The sequence below is a fragment of the Pundamilia nyererei genome, unplaced genomic scaffold (genome assembly GCF_000239375.1).
Source record: "Pundamilia nyererei isolate P.nyererei 1_Seehausen unplaced genomic scaffold, PunNye1.0 scaffold00092, whole genome shotgun sequence".
NCBI lineage: Eukaryota > Metazoa > Chordata > Actinopteri > Cichliformes > Cichlidae > Pundamilia > Pundamilia nyererei.
Genome location: NW_005187493.1, coordinates 705,440 through 723,907, shown reverse-complemented (window position 1 = coordinate 723,907; position 18,468 = coordinate 705,440). Strand labels below are relative to the sequence as shown.

Here is an 18,468-nt window from a genome sequence, read left to right as displayed (position 1 = left end):
TAAACAAAAACGTGTATACTTCTGAGGAAGCTGTTACTGTAAGATTGTTTACTAGACTTAAATGTTTGTTTTTATTTTTGTAAATACTTTAATTTAAAAATCAATTAAAGAAAAATACAACTGTATTGTGCTCTCTGAGAGTTTCCTGTCAACAGCTGATGTCTGCTCTTCATTACCATCTAGTGGCCATCAGTGAAAATTCAGTGTTGCTGTTTGTCCGATATTAGATTAGGTGCCTGCTCGTGTGTCTGCTTCTGTGCTTTCTGAAATTGTCTCAAATCAGTATTCATGGTGTAGCCCACATTTTATCACAGTCTAGTATTCTGCTTCGCACAAACGCTGACAGTATCTGGGAACATGTGGACAAATTTCTTTAGTCTGTTGTCAGGACTGACATCAGTCCAAAGGCATTGTTTATGATTTTTATGATATTTGGGATTTAGTGTTAAAGGGGATCTTTTAAAGTCCAGACACGATAATGTTATGGCTGGAAGTCATGGTGATGCTTCCTCGGATATATAATCTATGTTTGAAAGAAGAGAAGAGAAGAAGAGAGAAGAGGAGAGAAGAGAAGAGAAGAGAAGAGAAGAGAAGAGAAGAAGAGAGAAGAGAAGAGAAGAAGAGAGAATGTGTTTCACTTACTGTTATCAGATCAAATCCATTTAATCTGATGTGTCTTTTTTATGTGCAGCAGATGTACAGCTAGTAGATAACTTGATCTGGCAGGCTGCTCTGCCTTATGAGCTTCTTAATGCGCAGTTTGTTTTATGCCTGTAATACTGTATGACTGGGCCTATTTGCCCCAATAAATCACCTGAGAACAAATACGCCTGTCACTTCTGCAAAAAGAATTAATTGAGGGACATTATCTCACACACATGCTTTCACGAATAAGAGCGGATGTGTAGCAAGCCGTTTGGCTCTGTCTGAACAGGCATCTGATTACTAGCTGCTTGAATATTTGCCAATACTGTGACTGTTGTGACAAATATTACAAAGGAAATTGCTTCCTCTGATCATTAATCACTGCAGCAGCAGAAGCAACAGACCTGTAACAGGCTATACATGTAATCATGTCTTACACAGGAACAATAACACCTCAGAAGGTATGTTAAAAAGAAGCACAGGGGGAAAAATGAACACCTACTTTCTGAAATTCTCATGTTCTGTGAATCCATAAATGGTGCTGCTTGCATTTTTTTTTCACTTTGCTGATAAAGGTTCATTTGGAGTAAAAGTGAAACCTAAGTTAGTACAACATTTTAGCTAGAACTTCCTATCTTTCTTCGAAACTTGTGGCTAAGTTTTCCTCTTCTGGTGTCACAATCTGCTGAAAAATGAAAATGAGATAAGTACATGATGTGTAGGATCATATTGTACAGATCTTTTACTTAGACATGAATCTATGTGCTCAGTTTCAGAAAATGTTAGCCAACTGATATATAAGTGATTGGACTGTTGATACTTCCACCAATGTATGAGAACATTTATTTATATCCACTGTAAAGAAACTATTCTTAAGGAGGGGAAACAGGCTGAAGTACCAAATAACACAAGAACTGGACTGAAGATTAGTGCCAACAGTGCTTCTCACCAACTGATTAATCTAATTGTAAAATTTGATTTCAGCCAGCTGTGCTGGGAATCTTGTCAAAATTGATGGAATTATGAAAGCGGGAAAGTTTGATCTGGTTTTGATCCCATTTAGAAACCATCTGACTCACACTGGCTTCGATTTTCAACATGAAAGTGATACCAAACACACAATGGAACACTGTCAGGCATGGATTGGCCTCCCCACAGCTCAGACCACAATGATATTGGACAAGTGTGGGATCATCTTGATAGAGAGAACAGAATAAAAGGCAGTCAACATCCAATGAAGAGCTTTAATCCAACAATGTGGTGGTTCATCACTAATATCATATGGACACAAATATCCACAATCCTGATTAACGACTGCACAACAATCCCAGCCACTTTTCCTTATAGCAACACAAAGGACTCACTCACCTCCTCCAGTATCGTTTGGCCCACAGCCCACAGCTAAAACTAAATCTAATAGAACAAAATATTAATATCACCAATAAGTCAGTGCATCAAACAAACCCATGACAATCTTATCAGTATTCAGAAATGATTTGGGAACATGAATTTGCTTTCTGCCCCTACTCCTCAACAGAAATCTGTAATAACCCTTTTCCACACCTAACGGTACAGATGTATTACTTACACAGTGTATGGATATTTACAGAGTTCGCAGCAACCACAGAGAGGAGTTTGCGGATGGCCAAAGAAACTCTCACCCTCTGTTCCTAGAAAGCTTTCTCGAAACAGTTTTCAGAATGTCGTTTCTCATTTGATTCATCAGCTCCCTTCTACGTCTTTCTCACTCTGTTCCTTTTTTTCTTGCTGGTTCAGACCAGGTCAAAAAAAAGTTTGACGGATATTGCAGACGGATGTATCACGATTTATGCCAGCAGTTCCGATCACTCATCCCAAGCACGGTGAAGGTATTATTTGACTTAACCAAACTGATTGTGATGGGTTGCAAAGAGTCAGGATCAAATGTTCCAATCTAAAACATGTCATACTCAAACATATCTCCTAACAGGCTGCTAGTGCTTTTGCAATCACCATTCTTCACCATTTAGGGAAATGCTGGTTTCTGTTCAATTCTGTTTCCTTGGAAGTATTACAAAAGCTCTGGAAGACCGTCAGTGGTGGGCGGCGTGGGCCACTATTTCACTAGCAAGCACCCTCGTTAGGGTGTGGAGGTGACTTAACACTGCGGATAACAATCAAGGCAGATACGAAAATTTGACAAACCGAGAACGAGGAAATTGATGACTTAGAAACCGCACCTTGCCGAGACAATGAAAACATAACAGAACATACACAGAACAGAGGACTGCAAACGGCTGCTGACATTCATCACACTTCAGTTTAGTACAGAGCTACAACGTTGGACTTATTCAGCTGGATATTATATCAGCATCATCTGGTTTCAGGCACTGTGCTAAAAATCGCTGATGGCAGATTCTCAGCACCTGACAGCACTCGTGTGTGACAGGATTAGAAACTGAGTTTTGAAGGGGTGAAGGGTTCAGACCAAAACTTACAACGAAACATCTGAAATATGCAGAACAGGCAGATGCAAGATAAGATTCGCTCTTTTTTTTTTCAGTAAAGCAAAGTGTGAAGAGGAAAGATTTGGCACTGTTTAAGTTGTCAGTTACATTTAACAGGATGGTGTGAAACATTGACAAACTTTTTTTTTTTTAACTCCTGGCACAGATGCATTTTGGTAGTATTATGAAATCGCATACATCTTTTAAGTCAAAGTCAGGAATTCATTTTTATGGTTACTGTGCTGTGTTAAACTTCGTGTGGTTTGCATTTTGTAACATGCTGTTTCAAAAATAAGGAACAAATAGCTAAAAACTCTAATAGACTAATATGGTCTGAAAAGAGAAGCAAGAATGGAAGTGCTTTAAACTTGCTTAAACATGAAAAATCCTCTGGTTGCAAGAAAAGTTGAACTCTGTAGAAGTCCTCAAGAAAATGACCCTACTCTTCACTTAAGTTAAATATTTTGAGCTTGTAACAGTTTGTTTTCAGTTTATATTTCATCTAAAATCGTCTTGTTCTGCATTCAGATGAACTAAAACACCGTGATTATCCTTTGCAAGTCCTCTAGGGTCCATGCAAAAATCCCAGTGACCATATAGACTTGTGTGTGACTTGTTAGACTTCAAAGAGGCGTAACAAATATGACCAAAATAACACCTCAATACATGTTTTTTGTCCCGTCTTCCTCCCCTCACTCCCAACCAGTCACAGCAGATACCTTCACAGCCAAATGGTGTAAAATGCCAAGACAGTGCAGTAAAAGCCCAACCAAACTGCATCCATCTCTTGCATATAGAACCGTACGTCTCATGACAAATTCAGTTCAGTTCAATTCATTTAGCATTTCTAACACCAGTAATATACTTTAAACAAATCAACCTGAGGACTCATCAAGGTGGGGGAAGAAACTGACGGGGCTCCTGAGGAGGGATTTTCTTTTCACTCCTTCCTTAATATACAGACACAACGAAACACAACACACATTTTAATTTGTTTTGGGGGGTTTTCTAGAGTCTTTTGTTCCCACATGCTCTCCTGCTGTCTCCCCCTTCCTTTTCACCCTCTACACCACAGACTTCAGCCACTGCACAGAGACCTGCCATCTTCAGAAGTTTTCTGATGACTCTGCGGTGGTTGGATGCATCAGCAGGGATGATGAGACAGAGTATCGGGCTGTGGTCGACTCCTTTGTCACGTGGTGTGAGCAGAATCATCTGCAGCTCAACGTGGCAAAGACCAAGGAACTGATCGTGGACTTCAGGAAGACCAGGAAACACTTGACCCCTGTTTCAATCCAGGGGGTCAATGTTGACATTGTGGAGGACTATAAATACCTTGGAGTATACATTGACAATAAACTGGACTGGGCTAAAAACACCACAGCACTTTACAGAAAGGGCCAGAGTCATTTCTATTTTTGAGGCGACTGAGGTCCTTCAACATCTGCCAGAAAATGCTGAGGATTTTCTACGAGTCTGTTGTGGCCAGTGCGATCCTCTATGCTGTTGCATGCTGGGGGAGCAGGCTGAGGGTAGCAGATGCCAACAGACTCGATAAACTGATCCGTAAGGCCAGCAATGTTGTGGGGATGGAGCTGGACTCCCTCAAGGTGGTGTCGGAGAGGCGGATGTTGTCCAAAATAAAGACAATGTTGGACAACACCTCCCACGCACTCCATGACATGCTGGTCAGTCACAGGAGCACGTTCAGTGAAAGACTGAGAGTACCAAAGCACCACTGAACGACAGGAAATCTTTCCTGCCTGTGGCCATCTCCCTGTACAACACATCCACTTAACACACTGTTGACTGCTACAACTGCACGTTTCTTTTTTAGCTATTTATTAATAAGTGACTTTATGTGTGTATATATATATATATATATATATACACAGTGATCCACAGTGACTCAGTCACAATTTTTTTCAATAACATATAAGTTTAAAAGTTTCTGAAAGAGTCCCCCCTCCCTCCAAGAGTACCTAACCACTTCTCTATAGAAAAACTAGAAAACTCTTGTCTCTGTGTCATAGCAAAAACCAGAGTGTCATCAGACTCAAGCCACAAGTTACGATTAACATGTAAACTAATACAACGTGCTTTACTGAATTTAATGAAAACCATTTTCTCCCTGCGACAGACTGGTGACCCTGTGTTAGCCGGGCCGGGCTCAAGCCCTTCCGTGACCCTGATAAAGATAAGCAGAAGAGAACGACTGGATGGGCACAATTTCTGATAATTTTTTTAAAATTCAGTCCAATTCAGGTTTATTCATATAAAACCAAATCACAACAAGAGTCACCTCAAGGTGCTTTAAATTGGAAGGTAAAGACCCTACAATATTAAGTAGCTGCTTCTATCTTTGGTAGTTTAATGGGTCTGACAATGCTATTGATGCTATTATTATGTAGGTCAATGATTCAGTAAATTCTGGCAGATCATTCCAGAGTCTTCCTGCTTTGCTCTTTCAGTTGCACATATAAAGACAATAACAGTGAAATTATGCACTCGTGCAGCTTAATTCTGGATAAAAGTCCGGCTGCTAACTTCTGCCCTGTCTAGAGTCAAGCAGTATTTTTTTCATTCAAGCAGATAAAAAGACTGTTGCATCCCTCCAAGTGTTATTGGGTGAAAGCATCTGTGTCTTTAATGAATGAAATAGACTGCATTTCTGGAACATTCCTACACTGACAGAACACAGGTCAGCGTGAGAGCATGAGACCCCATGTGCATAGCTACCATTTACAAAAAAAAAACCCACGCAGGTTTAACCATTTCCTTTCCAGTAAGTCTCCTCCCCCTCATATCTGTCCCATTTTGCTAGACATTAAGACAAGCGGGATGACTTCTAACATTCAGCAAGCACCTCTTTGGAAGTCTCACACAGTATTTCTGCTCTCTGAAGTCCACCTCTCTTTGGTGTTTCCTCCTGTCCATCATGGTCTCTCTCCAGAGGGCCTTTTCATCAGGCTCAAGAAATTGAACTTTTGACAGATCCAAGTGTGAGTAGTATTTCCAAGTAACACTAACCCAGCATTATATTGTTTTGTAACACTAACCTGCACACTAGCCTGAAAGCTATTTTACTGATTTTTCTAACTGGATCTCCAAGTTAAGAGACATGCAGACATCAGAAATGTGATGCACTGGCCTCTACTGCAGTTTGTGCAACTTAAGTTGATTTTTAAGTTGTTGTTTTTTTTTACTGTTAAAGCCAGTAAAATGTGGGCATACTAGAGCTTATTCAGGAGCTGCTTTGCATTCGTTGGTTTCTGTTTTCGTACGTAAGCAGCCTAGCTTTTGTGCCTTTCAAGAATATATTTGATTAGGTCAGCATGCTGAGATGACTAAGCCTGCCTTCCTGATTTGTAAACTGTCAAAGATTCCCATGTTTTGTTTTATTTTGCATTGCTGAGAATTAAAGAGGAACACACTAAATAGGCATTTTTTCTCTCTTTTTTTTTTTGCATTGATCAGAGATCCCTAAACCGGATATAATATTGCCCCGTGGCTGCATTTGATCCACTTCAAAATCACACTGTTTGTGTTAGGGGACCGAATCCCAATACTCGTTGTGTCAAACATTGCTCCAACCCAAGGATCCGGTCCCCCGGCAGAAACAGAGTAATATTGTGCACGCTGTCAGGAGGATTACAGTGATTTATACATCGGAGAAGCCAAACAACCTCTGGCTAAGCAGATGGCACAACACAGAAGACCTACCTCCTCAGGCCAGGACTTTGCAGTCTATTCACACCAGCAGTTTACACCTCTTATATACTGTTGGGGTTGGGGAAACCTGCAGTCAGCTGAGACTGAAGAAATCACTTGGATGCGTGACAAGACGTTTTTCCCATTAAAAACGCCACGTCCAAATGAACAGCATCAGCTTTTTGGAACGAGTCAATTTTTGCATCCAGAAAACTACATCATGCTTTGTTTGTTTTCAGGACTCTAAATACATATATGATATATCCATGTATCCATATCCATGCAGCTCGAGTGCTCAAAAATAACATGCATCGTTTAATGATTCATTCACTCTGATTATTAAGGTGTTATAATATCAAAACACAATGGAATTCAAAGAATATCTATTCAATTGTCTGGAGTGGCTGTAGCTGAGAAGGGAGAGCAGGTCATCTGCTGATTGGAAGGTTGGTGGTTAGCCAGTCTGCATATTTGGCATGCAGACTGGAGTAGCCAGATTTGCATGAGCAAGATATTGCATGAATCCATCAGCGTGTGAATGTTACATAGAAAGCATTTGCACATAGAAAAAAAGTGATTGGGTGAATGAGGCATGTTGTATAAAGCACCTTGAGTGCTCACATAGGGTAGAAAAATGCTATGTAAGAGCCAGTTTACTTACCAAGTGTGTTTATATATATAAAAAAATAAAATATCTGACGAACAGCAGACCAAGCATGGAATTAAAACGATAAGAATCTGTGAAACTGTGATTCATCATTACAGATGCACGGAGAAACTGTTATTTTTAATTTTCACTAATTCAGCATTTATACACTACATTAAAAAGGAATGTGGAAAACATGAGCTGTCACAATGAGCAGTTCTTACTTATGTGCGGTTAACACCATCTTAGGCACATATGCAAATTACCAAATATGTGCATGTGCTTACGCACTTTGACTTTAAAAAAAAAACCCGCTAATAATAAAGACAGTATGGAGAATGAAACCTAATTCTTGATCATATAAAACTGAAGCATATCAGTTACAAACCAGAAAGTAGATTAACGAGTGAGTAGGTCCGGGTCAGCTGAACACAGGGAATTTCAGAGTTTCCCCAGTTGACAGATGACGACTCAGCATGAGCGCAGGGCTACTTATGTTTCACATCACACCAATACGGGTTTTTCATACTGCTTGTACAGCTCTGCAGAAATAATAAATTTGTTGACAACGTTTTATTTATTATTGCATGCTTGTGTATGTGCATGTGTTATTCTGTGTGTGTGTGTCAGGTTAAAACCACTTAGGTATTAGCAAAAAGCACTTGTATAAATGTGTGTGTGAATGAATGAGGACTGTGGTGAAAACCACTTCAAGTGCTCAAATAGAGTAAATAGCACCAGTCCGTTCGCAGTCAAGTGAGCATTAAATAAATACATGATGATGAATTCGTTTTTTCATTTCCATCACTAAGCAAAGCACATTCATCACAGTGAGTAAGCTGGGAGGGCAGTTCAGTGACTGAAGAATTACTCGTAGTTCTCTGTTGGTCAACTACAGGGAACGAAGATGAAGCTCCAAGAAATTTGCTCTTTTACTGTTCTGAGCATTCTTCAAAATAGGCATCGATCCACCCTGTTACCAGCTGTCAGATCAGATCTCATGCAACTTGTTACCACACCCATCCATGTGAGTGTGACTGGCGGTATCAGCGATACTTACTGACCCTGGTCATAGAAGATGCATTTCTGATCATTTCCTTTTTGAGAATTTCTAAAGCTACACAAAACTAGTGAAGACACACACACTCACACTTCATAACAATTGTTTATGTTTATATAACCAAAGCCACAAAGTATAAACAATAACTGAAACATACCTGAGAAGAGTTGTGTGCTACAAATGAGGGGGGAGAGTACACATACGCGCACACACACACGCATTCAAACGGACAAACAATGTGAAAGTGAAAGAGGAGTGTGGTGAATGTGACTGTAAAGACGCGTTAGTTTCTGATAAACTGACAAAAAATGTGATGCACAAGGCTGAGGAAAGGCATAACTACAATACAGAGTGCAAGTCATCAGGTCTGCAGAGCACAAGAAATTCACATTCAGACGCATTGTTATATCAGCTCATTTCTGTCAAGTTCCAGGAGTGGGTTAGGTTTCAACTGGATGTGATATCAGCAGTAGTTTCATGTAAAGTGCTGAAAATCGCTGACAGCAGATTCTCAGCACTGGTGCATGACAGCATCAGCAAACTGAGGTGAAGGGTTAAGCGCAAAGACAACAGAGACACCTAATTATTTACAAGGCATACGCCTCCCAGCCGACTGTTACAACAAAGCGACAAGATGCAAGATAAGCTCTGGCTCTGCTTTGTCCCCATTTCATTGAAGCAAATTGTGAACAGGACATGAAAAGGGATGTGTTGGCAGAAGAAAACTGTTGTATGGTGTGGGAAATATCACTGCTAAAGCACTTCTTTGCGGTTTCGTTTGACAGGTTACCTTTTACAGACTGAGATGAAGGAGCCGCTTAACGAAAATGTTAACTTTCTGACAGCGCAGATTCTTTTTCATAGTATTGTCATATTGCTAAAACAAAGAGATAAAACTTCACGCCTGTAGCTTTCATCCATATTTTGCAGCGTTCTAGTGTGAAAGTCACAAGTCTGTCAGTTTACTTTATTTTATATTAAAATGAGACAGAAATGCAAATGTCACCCGAGAAAGGCAGCTATATTAAAGTGTATGCGGTTTTCCTTTTTTTGGTGCTACATACTGATTCAAAACCAGGAAACAGCTTGTTACAATGTGACTGATGGAGGACTGATGTAACCTCTGTACCAGAACAGAGAAGTCGACTATAAAGTGCCTTAGCCCTTAAAGAATAAGACCCAACTTCTCTCTTGATTTATTACCTCAGTAAATACTTTGACCCTTTAGCACGGTGTTTTCAGTTTCAGTAACATTTCCCTTGCCTTAGATTGCTGTTAAGATTTTTTTCAGTCTCGAGAAGAGTTTTTGCTTGCTACAGGCTGCATGGCAGCACGGTGGTTAGCACTGTTGAAGGTCCTGAGTTTAATTCCACCATCAGGCCAGGGTCTTTCTGTGTGGAGTTTGCATGTTCTCCCCGTAAACAGGAATGTGTTGCAAGAGGCTACAGTTTACATGGGCTCATCACAACTGGTGAGATTGGGAAAAACGTCAGGTGTGATGAGTCTAGATTTGTGCTGTGACATTTGGATGGCAGGGTATTGCATCAACAGTCAGGCTGCTGCTGCTCGTATAATGTTCTTGGCGCACTTTAGTACCATCTTAGCATCACTTAACTGCCACAGCCTACCTGAGCATTATTGGTGTATTATTGGATCCTTACTGGGTATGTTCATCCCTTTGTGATCCCAGAGTATCCATCTTCTCATAGACACCTTCAGGAGGTTATCATGTCCCAAAGCTCAAATCATCTCAAACTGGTTTCTTGAGCATGACTTTGAGTTCACTGTACTCGAATGGCCTCCACGATCACAAGATCTCAGTCGAACAGAGCACATTTGGGATGGGGTGGAACAAGAGATTCTCATCGTGGATGTGCATAACTGTCAAGTGAATATGAACCGAAATCTCTGAGAAATGTTTCCGACACCTTGCTGAATCTGTGCCACGAAGAATTAAAGCAGTTAAGGCAAAAAGGTTTCCAACTTAGTACCTACAACAGGAAGGTGTGGTGAAATGCTTAACTGGAGGCATGAAGACGGTAGCCCACAAACCAATGGATGACATCATTTTTGCTAATCTTTTGCATATGGTTTCAGGTATATCTCGTGGCAAACGGGATTAGCATTACTAATACCAGTAACACAATTTCAACCTGAAATAATCATACCTTGATAACACCTCAGTTCTGTGAATGGCAGGTCTGAAGACCTCATTTATTGTGTGGTGTGGGTTTCTATTACTCAGGAGTTTATCTGGTTAAACATCTTATGACAAAAGATTCTGACTAACAACTTAAAATTTGTCATTTTCAGAACGAAAAATGACGTATCAGACTAGTCAGAAGTATCTTAAAAGCAACTAATTATACAAATTATAAAATCACAATGCGGAGCGCATACATGCACTGATGTGAAGTATGAGGCGTTTCCCATGAACTGGTCACTGCTGATTCATTTATTTTACGTGGAGTAACTTCAGCTGTTCCCTTACTTCCTAAGGTGTTGCCCCATGCATAGATTTTACGCTGGATTGGCCTTAATGACATAACCATGGGACCAAACGAGAGTACACTAGCTCATGACCCTCTAAGGATGGAGTTTGTCGGCTCTCGGTCTCAAATCAGGGATCTTTTACACGTTAGCGAATGGGTTAACGACTACACTATAGATTTCACAGATAATAGATATCGTGGATAGATTTGACCACTTCTTGATTTTTCTCTCCCTAACCCAAACCATAACATGTTCCCTTGCTCTGTTTATTTTTTGTAACAAACTGAAAGTTACACCATAATTTAGACATTTCAAATCTTCTGCCTTCAAAAACAACTTGAAACCCTTTTATTAAATCTCTTATTACAATATTATTGCAAAACTATGTATGTGTCACGTGTTAAATGAACTTTAGCTTGACCCTTCATTTGTCTGCTGACTGCAAAGTCTGTTTATCACACAGAGGAGATCACCGAATGACCCCCCCCCCCCCCCCCCTTCCCCACACCCACACACACGGGCGTATTTTCCAAATGCCAGTGTTGCCTAACATGCACGGCCTAAGACGACGTGTGAATTGGGGAGATATCAAATTATCTGGACTGCTGGACATTCCATTCAAAAAAAGTACTAAGGGGGAAATACCTCTTACACTCCCAACATTACTGAATCACTTCTCGGTGCGGTTTCTCTATTACAAATCTGAAAACATATATACATTGTTTTTAATGCAAAATGGTTCACTGAGAAAGGATTATGGAATCTAAGAAAGATTGCAGTAACTCCAACTCAAAGTGAAAAGCACTCTTATTACGTATGTCTGACATGCAGCGAGAATCCACAGCGTCATCATATTCAAACCACAATTCATGTCATTTCCATATGGGGGTTCGATTTCCTTTGTTATTGTGAATAGTCATACGTTGCTTTTCATGGACTTTAAACACAGTTTTTACACTGAAAAATCAGTTTGGAGTTCTTTATCTGCTCCTTTTAGGAACTTAGTAGGGTCGATGCGTGTAAACTTGTCACTTAAAAGCAACAGGTTGAATCAAAATTCGAAAAATATAATGATTATAATAAGGTGAGGAAGGATAACTATATTTACTATTACTGGTAGTGGTAGCAGCATTTTTATTATATATGCAATATTATTACTATATGAAAAATCTTTTTTTTTTAAACAAGCAAAAACCTATTGAATTATTGATCACAGAAAATGATGTCAGAGTTTATTTCCATGATGTCAATACCAACCCATATGATGGGAGTGGTAGAACATATGCAACACACTAGCTGCTTCTAGGCCAAAAAAAATTCCCCTTCATGTATGAAGCATGTTTAACCATTTCTCTTCCAGTAAGTCTCCTCCCTCGCCAGATTTTGCTATAAATTAAAGCAACTGATGAGCTCTAGTATACACATTTTTCTCTTCTGAGCAATTCAGCAAGATCCAACAAAGCCTTTTGTGCAGCAGCAGCAGGAGCATCAGCATTTCTGTGGACCAGGTATTCTCTTCATTCCAGCCAGAACACTTCAGCATCTTATCCAGCAGAATGACTTCTCAGACCGTCCTCCTGTGCGTCCTGGCGCTCGCGTCTTTCTTCAGCTCTGCTTTGTGCTCTCCTATGTGCAACAACCGCTGCTGCCGTTTCGTGGAGGGCTTCCCCGTCAGGCTCAAGAAGCTCAGACAGGACTATTCACGGATCAGAGATTTCTACGTGAGTAAAAGCACGTTCTCTGCAGGCATTTTTGCAGCATCACCAGCCTTCCCCACAGCGGGGATGCTGCACTTTCTCACTTCTGCCTGTCAGCCTTTGTGGGTGCACGGGTGTCTCACGGCGCACTTACTATTTTTTTTCTCCTTCGCTGTTTTTGCAGGAAGCAAACGATGACTTAGACTCAGCGCTGCTAGATCAGTCCGTCGAAGACTCCTTTAAGGTAAGATTCTCGAGGGGGAAAAAAAACCCTCTCCACAAAAAGTTTAGGATTTGATAAGAAAAGCATGAAAATAACCACGCTGATGTTCTGCTCCATCAGAGCCCGTTTGCCTGTTACGCCATGAACAGCTTGCTGGAATTTTACCTGGACACGGTTCTGCCGACAGCCATGGCCGGAGTGACTGAAGACACCAAGAACTTAAAGCCTCACGTGGAGTCCATACAAGAAATTTTCAATACCCTGAAGAGAGATGTCACCCAGTGTGTGAGTATCTGACACGTGTTAACTCCCACAGCAAAACAAACCGTGTAAATATTCACCTTGCGCTGCTTTAAGGTCACGAGTATCCTCTGTAGAATACGCAAGTGCATGCCTTAAACTACCATTCAGTGGCTTCATATTACTTTTTTGTTATGTTCGCTCAAGTCGTTAAAGATGGCAATAAAAAAAAAGCCGAGCAGAATTCAATAAAACTATTTACAAGTAATCACTGCAAAGTATGTTTGGTCAGGTGGATAGGGTTTGGTTGATAAAATACACCTATAAATTGAGTTATATATTGATTTTGATTTTAAATAGCCGTTTGACTTTGTGATCATCTGCAAGGAAGTTAGCTTCTACTCTGCATTTACAAATATCCAATTTCTTAATTCATTGAACCAAAAAATTTCCAAGTACCCTGCGACAGGTTGATTCGGGTTTAAGCGAGTGCTCACAGAACGAGTCTTAATACTGCATTAGTCATGTGATTTTTGAAATGCACAAGTGTGCATCTTCCAGATTATGCAAAAAGGGAAGAGAAGAGACTGAATGTTCCCGCCTTAAGGTTCTTTTCTTAATGTTGTCCGCATGCAGATCACCAGTAGTAACATCATGTCTCTTTTGTTCTTCTTACAGAGGAACTACTTCTCCTGCAAAAAATATTTCGACATCAACAATCTGAACTCTACTTACACTCAGGTGAGTGTCAAAGTCACACATGCAGTGAGGCAATATTTGTAATCCTGATTTCAAAAGAACATGCATGCCTATACTTTTCGCCATTTGTACTAAGTGAACCTGTCTTTGCTCATCTGCAGATGGAGAGCAGAGGTCTATACAAGGCCATGGGAGAGCTGGACATATTGTTTAACTACTTTGAGACATACCTGGCTTCTAAACGACACAGACAATAACCTCTGCTGGAAGACCTCCTGACCTAAATCAAGATATGAAGCTCATCTCTGGGAGAAACAGAACTTTTACAAGTATTGACAGATGTGAATTTTTTGTATGGGACTTACTGAACTGTTGTCTTTATTTTTTATGAGACGTTATAACCAATTTGTCCTATGGACAATTTTCTGTTAGGATCCTTTTGAATCATTATCATGCTGTTTTTAAAAAAGGACACTTTGTTATAATAATATTACATTTGTTATAATTATTTATAAAGATGTTTCATTCTGTGTTTTTTATATTTATTGTGCCTTCTGTTAAATTGAAATAAATTACTTTAATAATATGACAGATGTCTCTTTAGAGTTGCTTTCACGATATGTAAAAGCTGCTATGTTTGCCATTAAAAGGAATAGAGCACTGAATACATCACATCCTGCAGTATACGTGAGGAACCATAGACTGCACTGTCAACATGCTGATGCACTAACCTCAAACGTGACCCATATACATCACTTACCAGCAGCAACACTGCTGTATCTTAACTTACCGTAACTCCAACTAGCCAGCCTCACCCTCAATGGCATATGCACACTTGCATGCATGCAAAAGTAATCTCACTTAGTCACACACATTTAGAACAAAACTGACAGGCAAACTAAAACCACTCTGTCACAATGAAGGGAGCACAAAGTCATGGGGAGCAATTGCAGATTTATTTTGGGGAGGGTGTGGTGAAAGCATCATACAACAGTCAATGATCTGAACTGCAAATAAAGAAGAAGAAACTGTACACAGACACCTGTGTACTGTAGTATCTTTGACTGTTTTTTTGAAAGTGAAGCATCTACAAAACAAACTCACAAGCATCAGTGAGGTTCCAGACCTGACTCAGGGCTGCACTGAAACTACTCCAGGACATTTCGTCAGTCACTTGCTGACTCAACGTGGGATGAATAGTATCAATTCAGCAATGACAGTACCTTGCAAAAAGATATCATTCATAACTTTGTTCTAACAGGGCATTGCTATTTTTTTGACCTGTGCAAAAAGCAGTTTGTCAGCAGTGTTGTGGTCAGTGCTTTTTTTTATTTCGATTTTTTTAAAGATGCTTGCAGATTCACACTTCAGTCACCCCCCCGCCCCCCAAAGAGCTCTGGAATCGGTTCCACGTAAACCGATTAAGATCACATCTGGTTGTTATGTAATGAGTGGACTTTCAGACAGCAGTAGCTTCAAAGCAGGCTGAGAAAAACTGAAGAATCATTTTCACAAGTTTCACGCTGGTACTCTTACACTAAATATTCACATCCACCTAAAGCATGGCATTGAGCAGAATGCAACATCTCTGAATATTGTACAGGCATGCTCACGAACAGCAGGTCACAATAAAGAAAGCAATTAAAATATCTGTTCCTTGTGCAAATGAAATATGGCTGTGTGGAATCTTTGAAAATTACGTTTCATGGTGTTTTCAGTGAATAGAACATTTTCACAGATGCATGCGTGTCTGATTTTGTTGACGGAAATATAAACAAAAAAAGTCTTTCACTCATCTGTTTCATAGATCACGTGTATAGGAAAGTAACAAACAGTGCACACAGACGCATATGTGTTCCGCACCCTGGAAAAAAAAACATTTATTCAGAGGTTTCGGTACTCGATCACGAGGCAATTAATCAAAGGGAAGGTACCTCTTATAAGACTGGTTCTAAGGCTGCAAGTGCATATTGAAAGTTCAGTCAGTTTGCCTCTTCACTATATGGACAAAAACGGTCACCTTCACATTGCACCTACAGGAGGTTTTATGACGTCCCATCCTACATCCGTAGGCAGAGCAACTATGATGTCTTCCGCTCTTCTGGGAAGGCTTTCTATGACATTTTGGAATGTGTCTCTGGGAATGATTGCCCACCACCCAACAGTGGTGTTGGACAAGAGGCTTGACTTGCAATTTCTGTTCAATATTTTCTCAGAGGTGATTTTGATGGGGTTAAGGGAGGTCAGGGTTCTGTACAGGCCAGTCAGATTATTCCACACCAAACTCGTACTTTTTTCTTTCTTTTTTTTTTAAATTAATAGAAAAACAAAGTCTGTTTAGAAATCATGAAGCTATGTGAGGAAACAAAAGCATCTTCAAGAAGAAAAGGAAACAGCAGTCAGATGTCAAATAGACCAGCTATGATTCATTATTTTTAGAATAATTAAGATTCAGCATGTTTGCAAAGAATATTTCTACACACACATGCACCAAATTTAGATCCTTCAGAGACTGATACCCTTTAGATAGAACGTGACAGACTCAATTATGAGTTATTAGTCCACCTTCTTGGCATGACACGATTAGTAAAAGGACACAGTGCATGACATGTCACTTTGTAGGCCCAGTATGGATATTCTTCCTGGCAACCTTTCTGCATCGTTCACTGGAAAGACATCGGTGTGAGCTCTGATCATGTTGTGACGGATTTCACAAACACAATATTAAGAGCTGTTCCCCACACATTGCACAACTGGGTACTTGCTGAAAAAGGACATAACCATATTAGGTTATGTTCTGCAAATGACAAAAGTGCCACACAAAGCATGTGGTTGTCACAGTACGATCCTATTCTACTATAACTACTCACTGTATAACTGCATATAAGATGAATATCACAGTGTTTCATGGCAGAATATTAGCACAAAAACTGTTAATAATAACAATAACTATGACTTATTATTACTATTATTAATATTAATGAGGCATCTGATAGCTGCCAAGTTCATTTTGTAGCACCACAATGAGCCTAAACATGCAGCCTCATTCACAGAGAACAATCTTGAAAAACAATCCAGCAACAGGTGGTCTGACTGCCATCAGCTCAGGTCTCATAGTCTGAGAATTACAGAGGAGCCACTGAGAGCCTGAATTCATAAGCCGTTCTCCAAAACAATTTATTTATTAAAGCTTGAAACCAAGAAAAAAAAGCAGCTTTTCTTAAAAACAAAAACAAGTTCTTTGGGTAGCAACTGAGAAATCAAAAGCCATCCATTGTATTATTTCTAGAAAGGCCCCTCACTTTGCTTTCCAGTATTTATAACTTGCACTATACTAAATGTATAGTGACACTTCCTTGTGCAACTCAGCTTTAAAGATCAAAACATGTTTCTCCAAGAAGCACACCTTTGTTACAGGGACCTAAAGAAAATTTATCAGAAAAACGTAATCAAAGCAACCGCACTAACCACAACATGCACGCTGGGCTGTTCTTGACAGTAAGATGATGTGGATTTCCATCACATGTGAAAGATAAGCCACTGTACATGCTAAACTGACAACACAAGGATTCCATTTCATGTCTGGTTTACTCTGTGCTGCGGGTTTCTTGCTGAGGTAATGTGCCGCATCTACGGCTCTACTGTCTGCAGCAGGTCAAGTCAGAGCCGGCACGTACAAGAGGATGTGTGTTTGTGTGTGAGAATCAGGATGGCATGCCACTTCAAAGAACTCTGAGCTGTGTGTCACCAGCTCAGCTGAGAAGTCTCCATCCTCTACATTTCCCCACACCTTTTAAAAACAGTGAACACAACAATAACATATTGGAGGCCAACTTGCTGACAGTTTCCAGACCAGGAAAAATTATTTAATCACTTGTTTTTAAATTGATGAGGGGGAAAAAAAAAAAACAAGCATCTAAACCAACTTCCTCTGATCGCATTTATCACAAATCACATCAGCTGCTGAGAATATTACTTTAGAAAACATGTACATATAGTGATGACATTTTACAATGCTGCTCATCTCTACCCACCCAGACCGCAGAAAGAGTCCGGGGACCCATCTTTTGTGAAAAGCATGCCGAGTGGGCGCCCTAAGGTTCTGATGCATTTGTAGTGAGGGGGTAGAATCTCCACCGGACTACTATTACAAGGGACTCCCCTGGGGCCCAATTTACCCCCTCTCTCACTTACCTGGCAGAGACACACGTCTTACAGAGATGACTGTGGGTTTCGTCACACTCAGAGCTGGAAGCTCAAAGTCTACAGTTGCCTTGCACCTGAACCATATGCACTAGCGGGAAACTGCTCTAAACACCCCACTGTTGGCAAATGTCTGTGTTGACTCAATGCCACTGTGCTGTTTTGCTACGCAAATGCGTATATTCCAGGAGTCACTCATTCTAGCAGGGATGATACAAACTGGTCACGAGTTGAGTCTGTGCACTTCGGCTGAAAGCCACAATTCCCAAATCGACACAAGAACCTGAATCATAACCGACAAGTGTTTCAGTTGAAAAATTCCCTGAATGTGGAGGCATAGGTCAAATATGAGGAAGATATTTTAT

At 40.2% G+C, this 18,468-nt stretch overlaps 1 protein-coding gene across 1 annotated transcript; it reads left to right on the top strand.

The window, feature by feature from the left end:
• The first annotated feature begins 12,478 nt into the window (after window positions 1-12,478).
• Window positions 12,479-14,367, top strand: il10 (interleukin 10). Its single transcript, XM_005739463.1, has 5 exons — window positions 12,479-12,762; window positions 12,923-12,982; window positions 13,082-13,246; window positions 13,880-13,942; window positions 14,062-14,367. The coding sequence occupies exons 1-5, from the start codon at window positions 12,598-12,600 to the stop codon at window positions 14,155-14,157; spliced, it is 549 nt and encodes a 182-aa protein (XP_005739520.1). The 5' UTR covers window positions 12,479-12,597; the 3' UTR covers window positions 14,158-14,367.
• Window positions 14,368-18,468: the final 4,101 nt, after the last annotated feature.

Bases quoted from the DNA above. Each gene is read 5' to 3' on its own strand.
- il10 (XM_005739463.1), top strand. From the start codon at position 12,598: ATGACTTCTCAGACCGTCCTCCTGTGCGTCCTGGCGCTCGCGTCTTTC. The intron at 12,763-12,922 runs GTGAGTAAAAGC...CTGTTTTTGCAG, and splicing joins CACGGATCAGAGATTTCTAC to GAAGCAAACGATGACTTAGA. The intron at 13,247-13,879 runs GTGAGTATCTGA...TTCTTCTTACAG, and splicing joins AGAGAGATGTCACCCAGTGT to AGGAACTACTTCTCCTGCAA.